At 44.3% G+C, this 10,075-nt stretch overlaps 1 protein-coding gene across 1 annotated transcript; it reads left to right on the top strand.

Annotated features, from left to right (window-relative positions):
• The first annotated feature begins 298 nt into the window (after positions 1–298).
• On the top strand, positions 299–7,768 carry LOC146204165 (uncharacterized). Its single transcript, XM_084586166.1, has 5 exons — positions 299–563; positions 2,470–2,610; positions 4,223–4,311; positions 7,176–7,395; positions 7,646–7,768. Exons 2-5 carry the CDS (start codon positions 2,565–2,567, stop codon positions 7,726–7,728), a joined length of 438 nt encoding a protein of 145 aa, XP_084442292.1. The 5' UTR covers positions 299–563; positions 2,470–2,564; the 3' UTR covers positions 7,729–7,768.
• Positions 7,769–10,075: the final 2,307 nt, after the last annotated feature.

The following is a 10,075-nucleotide window of genomic DNA, read 5'->3' as shown; positions in this document are numbered from 1 at the left end:
CACGTTTAGTAAAACCAATGAAGATTGACACGCACCACAAGAATTCCGCTTCAAAAAGAAGAGCGCTGCTGTTCCTAGTGACAATAATTTGCTTAAATTATTTGCGTTTGTTACGCATCACATATCATTAGTAAAAAAACAAACTCTTAAGGTTGTTTTTTAATCATAGTTTTTATTTCAAAAGTTTGTTAAATTTGCAAAAGTGATTTTAAAATTTTGATTCGTTCGAATTGGCGCTTGAGACTCTAGCGCTATCGTTTTCGTGAGAACAGCCGACGGCATACTTCACTATGTATTTCATGACTGTAGGAAGTTGATTGTTCGCGTTCGTTGTGTTCGTCGTGTTTTCACAGCGTGAGTAGTGCAAATGGCCGATCACGTCTTGGTTAAATGGGCGACCGCTCAGAAGTGGTACGCATACCCCGTAAGAAACCTACAATCAAAAGAACTGCAGGCGAAACTGGTCGATAATCCAAAATACTGGAAGATTATTCTGAACCAAGGAGTGCTACATGTCCAATGGAAGGAGGGGTCGTACTCTCCTGCGTTCAGTCTCGGAGTGGGTAAGTAGTCAAACGTCTCTTGTCTCTTTTCGTTTTCGTAATAATGTTCACCGGTGAAAACACCTTCCTTTGCTACTCGCGGTGAGTCGTGTCGCGAAATCGTTTACATGCCCGCATTACGACCGCATTGTGTTAACCGGCAGGTGACAGTAGTGCACATGGTGCACGGGGTAGACAGACAGTTGATTCCGGGAATTACGTGAAATAAATAAAAAAAAAAGAAAGACTAATGAACAGAATTTGCGGAAATAAGAAGTAGAATAAACGCGCCTGCTGTCGTTACGTGGACCTGATTCTCCCTGTTTACACAGCAAATGGCATTTCTAGGTGTTTCGTGATAACAGAAGTAGGCTTCCAATTTGGGCTTCGTAAAAAAAAAAAAAAAAAAAAATCCTTTTCTTACCGTTGTCTCGGTACGGTGCGGCATAGAGAATGGCAGCTCCTTGATTATTGAAGCTGATATAGAACAAGTTTTAAAGATGCCCAGGGTGCTCGTTCCGAGACAACTGGTAGTGTAGCAGCGAAACGGACACTTTCACAGCTGCAGGCGACTGAAGTTTAAGCAGATAAAAGCGCCCAACGTTTTGTCGCATTCATTTATTTTCATGTTCATTTCTTTGTTTCTTTTTATTGAAGCATCAAACATGCTTCCTTTCTTCGCTACCAGCCTTTATCCAGATTTCGCGCAGAGAGAGAAAACTTTATTTCAAAAAGAAAAAGAAAGGAAAACAAAAGAAGTGTGTGTGTGTGTGTGTGTGTGTGTGTGTGTGTGTGTGTGTGTGTGTGTGTGTGTGTGTGTGTGTGTGTGTGTGTGTGTGTGTGTGTGTGTGTGTGTGTGTGTGTGTGTGTGTGTGTGTGTGTGTGTGTGTGTGTGTGTGTGTGTGTGGGAGGGGGGGGGGTGCAGTGCATGGAGTCGCCATTCCAAGACCGCAGTGGCCTGGGCTGCTGCTTTTGCCTGAGTTACCGGACTACGCTGGGTCGCTAGGTCAGAGCGTAGCAAGGCAAGCAGTGATATCAGTTACCAACAGCATAATGCTTAGTGGGTGGAAAAGCACGAAAAGACGAAGCACACAAGAAGAGAGTGTGTTTCGTCTTTTTGCGCTGTTCCACCGACTATGCAATTGTACCAACTCGCCAAACTGTCCATCCTACTTCAAAGCATAATGCTGCAATGATTTTTAGCTGCCGATCTAAAAGTTGCTCCCAGTGCATGGGGTACGGCCAACAGGTGGAAGAGCACCACTCTCTCCACTTCATTTTCAATGCTGCCGTTGCGCTTTGCCACTAGTTCAGGACGAGGTTGTCTGCCACGGGATCGCGTGCTCCCTTTCATAAAGCTCACGACTGTACATGGGTACAATCCCAGCATTCATGGCCGCATTTTAGTGGAGGTGAAATGCAAGTTGACTGTGTACTGTATGATGTCAAAACCCCAGGTGAGCCCACCACTACGGCATCCCTCAGCTATAGCTTAAGTCGCTTTGGGACATAAAACACCATGAACCTACCATAAAGCAGAGTGGCTATGTTTTACGGTATGCGTGGGAGCTCAAACTGTTTTTCTGGAAATGCATCCTTTGTTTTGTCCACTAAAAGTGGGCATTCTGCCCACTTGAGCAGTAGTGATGCTGGATGGTGTCAGCTCGCAGTTAAACATTACCGTGTCCTTTTATGTGCCAAGGTCTGCTCCAGGGCTAATGTTCCTCTTAAGAGTGTTGCTTTGAACCCTAAACAGTGTCCATGCTACGTTTCTCTTGTCAGTGGTCTTCATTTGGTCACTATTTTGCTAATCTCAATATGTGGAACCAGATATCTGCACAATGCATTATACTGAATCATTTTTGTTTGATGCATTTGAGTGCAAATACAATTTAGTGAATAGACCTTGCCACATGTCGTTTTGCAGGAAAACTGCAGCTGTGACAAAATGTCTAAGCCAACAGATGCAAAAAAGAGAGTCCTGGAGCTTGAGGATGAAGTGGAGTCTGCAAAAAAGAAAGAATGAAGAAATATAAGGCCGCAAGAGATGAAGCACGTCAGATGCTTGGTATGTGATTGCTTTTTTCTGAAGCCATTGGAATGCTGATCTCCATTGCCATGAGACTGAAATTATTTGCTGTGTCACTAGATGCTACGTAAAGCATAACAAATTCAAGTGCTAACTCTTAAATGAATAAGACCTCTTGGTCTGTAGCACATCCTAGTAAAAGCACCAGTAAGATTATGTTGCTGCAATAAGGTTCCCCCTACAATGAGGATTAGGATTGGTGTTCTTCCTGTAGTTGTCTTTGCAACACATTATAGGTGGTGTACAGTAGTGCTCAGCTACACTGTGGCGCTGCTGCATGACGCCACCAACCACCATGCTTGCAGTGCACGTAGCAGATGAACTGCTGCCACTCCTGCTCTGCAAGCATGCTTTGTTTGTGTTACAGTGACTTGCGTGTCACATGTCATTGCTTGGGATCGGCATGCATCTGAGATTGAGCCTGTTGTCGTATGTGATAGCTGCATGGAAATGCATGGTAAACAAATGCCACTCAAGGTGAGCACCTGTGCTGGTTTGTGCTGCTCAAGCCGAAGCTGAAAAACAGGCGCGGGATCGAGTTCCTTTCTGTTCTGGAGTGGTCGGTGACAACAACGCTCCAGTGAACCCGGAGAGCTGCATTAGGTTCAAACACATTCACGGGGTATAAGTTGTAGCCAGATGGCTGCGGCAGGTCTGTGGTGCTCTTGCATTACTGTGGATGGCATATCTGAATGGAACCCTTGATTCCCTCAGATTTTAACCTCAGAGTCTCCTGCAAATGATGAGGTGCATCTAGAATGAGCGCAGGAGGGACACCAAAAAATCTAAATTTGTATGAAATTATCATATGTGGCCTCGTCCTGTCATGGACCTTGGAGTCCTTATGGCATGCGCTTCATTTTCCTGTGCCATTTTGGTCACTTAGGTGGTGTTTTTTTTTTTCACAACAGGAAATTTATGCTTGTCCAAGCTCGGCACCTGGCTCAGCAATCTGCCTAACTTAACTCGGTCACCACACCATGTTAGCAAATGTCGACACGAAAGACAGACACGAGATAGGTGAAGCATGGGCTATGGAGTATCAGCTACAGACTCGAGTGTCAGCCTTTGTCCAAATGTATGGCGTATTGCTGCCGCCATACATGTATATTGCATGCTGACCTCTTCAAGGCCCTTGCTACCGACAAACTGTTTCAGGGATGTGATCTGACTAACTTCTGTTAAAGCGCTCACAGCTATCTCGGCATCGTCATCCGCACCCATGAATTCATTCTAAGCAATAGCAGCACCCGTCAGTTGCACTGTAGTGACAACGTCCTCTGCAGTTAATTCAATCCAGGCATTTCCACAGCGAACAAAGAGATCAGAAGTGGGATGTCAGCATTGGCTTCATCAATTGCTATCAGCATCCCCTTGATTATGTACCGCTGATAGGGCGCCTTGAGTGCGTGAGTGATGCCAGTGTCTAGCAGCTAAGTTTTGTATGGCACATTTGGTGACAGAAAAGGGTTGGTCATGCAGTCAAGGGCAAAGAAAAGGCTTTTCTCCTGTGGTGAATGTTACATGGGCTGCTGCTGCTAGTGATGAAATAGTATGTTTTGTTTCAGCTTTCCTTTTTTTTTTTTTTCAGATGTTGCTGAGCTGGTCAATCAGCTGACGGAATCCGTTAATAATGCTGCGTGTACAACACAAGCAGTTGGGCCGCCAACCGAGGCTCAGGTTAGTTGCTTTAGTCTAGTGTCTGCATGGTTGTCCTCATTACTGCCTTTCTCGATGAAACTTTTTTAAGGGTCACACAAGAACTTGGTTTTAGCTTTATGATAGCACTGCCACAAGTCATGCACTTCCATTGAGAAGTGTGCAGGGATAGGGAAATGAGGAGCTCATTATCCATGTGAATGAAGTCAGCAGTCACTGAATTCAGAGATAGGCAAGAAGCAATGCTCTTTATGATTGGTTGGCTCTTAGGGTTTAATGTCCAAAGCGACTCAGGCTATGAGAGATACTGTAGTGCAAGGCTCTGGAAATTTCGACCACCCGGGGTTCTTTAACGTGCACCGACAACACAGAGCACACGGGCACCTTGCAATTCGGCTCCACTGAAAAGTGGCTGCCGTGGCCGGGATGCTCTTTATGAGGCTGGGCTCACAGACTGCATAATTAGTAGCATAATGATATTTTAAATGAATGTCAATTTAATAGAAACGACAAAAGACAGAGTGCTATTTTCTTAAATTCGTCAAAACAACCATGAAAAAAAATCCCAACTGCTTCTTTTCATTTTAGTGACTGTTACTTCATTCGTGTGTACATTGATTTGGAAGAGTTTTTGTGAAAGCTGTAGTTATCGGAAGTGCAAGGTTACTTTTGTTTACGCTTCCTGTTCTTGGGCTATAGCAAAGCCCTTTTCATCAGAAAAGAGATTTCCATTAGCTTGTCTAATATTCAGCAATTTCTTAGGTTATCGATCTTGGAAGGCCATCTTTTTGCACTACAACTCGAATGACGCAGCTGGTGCTCCTCTAATTAGTCATTTTAGCGACTTGGGCCAGTCATCATGGTATTCAAGCTAATGTGCAGATAATCCACTTGCACCTGACAGCCACCTGCAATGTCACTCTGGCAAGTCAAAGGCAATTAACCACCATGGTATTGCCAGGAGGGTCTCCTTTGAGAAGGAGTTGTGGCTTCTTAAGCTGATCCAACAATAGTTCAATTTCACTTTAACCCCTTGAACACTATTATTTCGAGATTTCTAGCTAAAATTGCTTAAAATTAAGATATCGTTAAAGGCCCCATTACATGAAAATTTGTTGTCTGTGTTGTGAGTGAAACATCAAGAGCATGGCGCTGGCAAGTGGCATGGCCGAACACACATTCTTCAATGATTTGTGTGGCTTAACGAGACCACATGATATCCAAAAGTTAGGAGGAGCTGCTAACTCCGGTCGTTCATTTGAGGTGGGAAGGTGAAATATGAATCAACATTCCAGTGCTCTTCAATGCTGAGTCAGGCTTGCTACACCTAGGCTACGCAGACATGTTGATACAGCTTGGTTAAAGCAGGGCTTTATATGTTGGATGGTAGCCTACACTGGTCGCATCATACCCTTAAAGGCGGAGCTTAAGTGTCCCTTTAGTTATTATTTTTACTGCTGGTTTCTATTGGTAGTGTAATAAAAAAGGAGGTATCCGAGACAAAAATATTTGAACCATAAACTAAGTCAAATGAGCGCAGTGAAGTTTATTGCTCATTACGTGAAAAATCAACTGCCCGCCAATAAGCAGCAATCTAGTCGAGTAACATATAGCGAGGTAACTGGAAATGTTTTACAAGGGACGACCAAGAATGGAAGCCCAGGGGGTTTCATCGAAATGTTGTCAATTTTCATCCACTGACACAGAACTCGCAATAGTATCGTCTGAGCTGTCATCATCTTCGTCGGAAGAACTACTCATGTCATCACTGTCGTCTTCGCTTCCCGTAACAATGCAAAAATTGGTGTCTGAGCCATCTTCGGATGGCGAGGATGGCAACGAAGAAAAGCTTCTTTCCCGCGATGACAGGCCAACAGTGCATGCATTGCCTCTACCAGGCACCATTTTTCTCATTAAGGCTGCTTAAAAGGCTTTCAAGCGGTAGAACAAAAAGCAGTTAACGGGTCAGTGGTGCCATCTGTCAAATGGCGCATGACCTAAGTCACAGAGGAGCGCTGTACTCTCCTAAAACTCTCAGGGTGAGGATCTATCCTGCAAGGACAAGCTACACTCGTCCAAAATGGCTTGAGGGCAGCTTTACAAGGACGAGCTGCTTGTCCAAAGCGCTTGAGGGGTTAAATTATGAAAGCTACCTGTGCAAGCTGCAAACTAAATGTTGCCTTAAAGTAGCACATACAGAGCAGGGAGTGCATGCTTTTACTAAACCTTCATTGGCAGTTTTTTTGATTGGTTGAGCTTCTGATGTACGAAAAGGATGTTAATATTTTTAAACAGGAGGTGATAATGTGGGTACTGTGCTCTGTCTAAACTGGCTTTTAATGGCCTTTGCAATGTTAATGATGAGTAAATCCTTTTATTTTCTGACTTTTTTTTTATTGTTGAAATGCAAGCATAAATTAGGTCATTAAAAAATCTCTTGTTTCTTGTTTTTTCTTCTGCTATAGCAATGCACTATTAGCACTCAATCCTTTGCGGGGCATTATGTGCCCTCTTTTTGGCTAGTTACCTTAAATACATAGTACACAATTGTCAGGTTACGCTAATAAAAATGTTAAAAGATGTTTGGCATCATTCAAAATTCAAAAATAGATCAAAACACCACTCGGGAAGGTGTCAAAAACATCCAATAGTTTTCGCATGCCTTCATTGTTGTACATGTTAAAGTACAGCTTCTTGAATGTATATTTTTACTTGCAAACAAATGACCTTAGTTATGTGTTTTGGGGTTTGTTTGAATGTTCTGAAGCTGGTCTAAGTTTTTTGTTGTTTGTAAAGCCCCTTCATTTTCTTATTGCATATCAAGGAATATTGTTGTATGTTACAATACTGGTCATAGTACTAATATTTGCTTTTTGTTCTTGCAGGTGCACATTGGCGGCAATATTATGGTAAATCAGCAGTTGATTGACCGCATGAAACTCAGTGCGGGCAATCAAGCAACAAAGTTTGTGTGTAACTTGGTGCGGGTTGTGTTCTCACCCGAAGAACTGGAAGAAAGCTCACTCTATGGCCGTGTCTGCAATGCCCGCAAGGAAGAAGCTCCAAAAAAGGCACTGGGCTGCCCAAAATCGGATGCTGTTATCTGTAAGTCCTCGAGCTCATAGCCTGTGCATGTGATGCAAGAGCATTCTGAAATATTGTCCAAACAGCTGACTTTTCAGTGATGGTCAGGGCCATAATGCTTGCCTTAATGCATAATGCTGCGGTGCCTGCATGGCGCTCACACTGTCCGTGCTCTGTATATTTAATTTACAAAAGCTAAGGAAGGCTGGATGGACTCTAGCTTGTTCATTGCAGTCATGCTTCTAATGTTTTTTTTTTTTTCTTTTTGCAGCCTACACCTGCTTGCTCAATGGAGTACTGGCCAAGGTGGTCACCGGCAGTTGCGCATGTTTGCACTGGGATTGTGGACAGTGATCCGATTTTTTGTCACAGGGTCTTCGAAAGCAGGCCTAAACAGAGGAAGTACATCTATCCAAATAAATATAAGCTCATACAAACAAATGTTTCAGTCTGAACATACTTCCTTCGAACATCCACCAAATATCCCATAGTCATCATTCCTTCGAACTTCCTTTGAACCAATAATTGGCCACTGCCTGTGAACTCAACTCAAACTGACAATGGTCTGTTCACTGGGAGCTCAAAGGAAATTCACAGGAAATTCACAGGATGGTCAGAGAAAGTTAATTCACTGTGAATTCAAAATCAGTAGCCAATTCTCAGTTCAGAGGAAGTTGCTTCCTTCTGACTTTTTTGAGTTCACATTGAACTCAAAGGATGTTCCCATTTTTATAAGGGTTTGCACAGAGCATAATTGTGAAATGGACAGAACAAAAAAAAAATAAAGAAGTTTGGACAAGTAAAAGCTTGATGGCTCTCAGAAATTAAAAGAAATAGGAATAAAAGTACGCCTTCGTGTTATGACTGCCGTTAGTAACATATCGCAGCTTATTTTAATGCTTTGTTTTTAGCGTCTGCCCACGTCTGGCTCTCATCAGCCGGCCACTGGGTGAGATTGCGACGTTGAACGCAAACAGTGCTTTTCGCGCGATCTCGACCTATTTGCGCTGTGGGTTCCAGGCTGTCATTGCCAAATGCGGTCTAACGTTCCTAGAAACTTCGTTTTCTCCACGACCTGCACAAACAGCACCTGTACATCCTTCGAGTGACACTGCGGTTTTGATTACTCCGTCTTTATGTTTTTCTGTGTTCCAGACGCTTCTGCACACACCCCCACATGAGCTCTTCGCTCTTCTCTGCCTCCAACCCCTTCTGCATCTTCCAGAATAAGCAGAGCAACCTACTGAAAACACCCCGCAGGGTTGGCGCAATGGTTAAGGCGCTTGACTACTGTTCCCAAGGATGAGGGATTGAATCCCGGCCTTGGCGGCCGCTTTTCCATGGAGGTAAAAAACTAGGCGCCCTTGCCCTGTGCGATGTCAGTGCACGTTATAAGAACCCCAGGTAGTGGAAGGCTTCGGAGCCCTCCACTGCGGCGTCTCTCGTAGTCTGAGTCGCTTTGAGACCTCATATTGCACCCCATACTGCAGCTAGTTTTCATTCTCTGTCTGGCTGCCCATGTAGAGCACGCTTCGAAGATAAGACGCAAAATACAGCTTCTGCTTTTATAGAAGCTTCATTCAAAAAATGAACCCAGTTCTTACTTCGTGCGCTAAAAGCTCCGTTTCCCAAAAAAATTCAGCGCCGTCTCTGTGAGCAAAAGATAGCGGGCATGACTCTGGCAGCTGCGAGCTGGTAGGTGATATGGCCTGGTACTCAGCGGTTTGCGGGTTGTACGGCATCAGGACACCGCTAATGGCATGACCGACAAGGAGCGGCTGAGACTGCATATGGCATGGCCGAGAAGGAGCTGCCAACTTGGGAAACCCGTTTGAAAAGGGAGGGTACGATCTGTATCCAGCCTTCCGAGACCACGCTACCTCCATAGGGCACACAGGCACTTCCGTACGGCTTTGATAAAGCGGGGTTTTGTATCTATGTCGGTTGGTCTTCCATATATTGATGCGGTATCTTAGGACTCTATGCTACGGAGTATGCGTAGGATAATAGAACGAGTAAAATGACTACTGATGAAGCTAGTAGCAAACTGCACGTGAGCCAACGATGACACTCAAGGGGAGGCGGCATACGGGAACTATTAAAACATTGTCGCGTCATACCAGGCTTAAAGGCGGAGCTTAAGTGTTCACAATTTTATTCTTTATTTTTGTTTTTTTTTTAGTTAGTTTTGATACTTAAGCGCAAAGAAGCACAATGGAAGAACGCATTCCCACCCACGTGTAACCCACAAAATGGCGCGGGAACTTGGGCACCCTACGGGTTTGGAAAGCGCCATACTAGAACGCGACACGCAGACACGCCGAAGCGCAGCTAACAAATGTGTACTTCTCGCAAGAAACGTGAGTATAAATGCATGCCACGACGTCGTGTCATGAGCGAAAAAGGGGCAGCAGCGTTGGGTACGCTCCTACGTGGCGAGAAAGAGTGAAAGGAAACGAAAAAAAAAAAAAAAAGAAAAACAAATTAGTCGAACACGTGCGCGTTACAACAGTTTATGGTTACGGGCCTTCAAATAATCACGTTCCGTTCTCGCTAAAATGGCCGAAGGCCCGCAGATGCAGCGATGCTAGAGTGCAACGTTCAAAGCAAGATCTTCGGTGACTTTGTGTTACTTTCTGTCTTTAGCTCTACACTTGCTCTGAGAACCCGTGCGTCAGTGTGCCTGCAGTCATCTCAAGGA

The sequence above is a fragment of the Amblyomma maculatum genome, chromosome 1 (genome assembly GCF_055883805.1).
Source record: "Amblyomma maculatum isolate TAMU_Amacu chromosome 1, ASM5588380v1, whole genome shotgun sequence".
Lineage (NCBI taxonomy): Eukaryota > Metazoa > Arthropoda > Arachnida > Ixodida > Ixodidae > Amblyomma > Amblyomma maculatum.
This window is presented reverse-complemented; position numbering and strand designations above follow the sequence as displayed.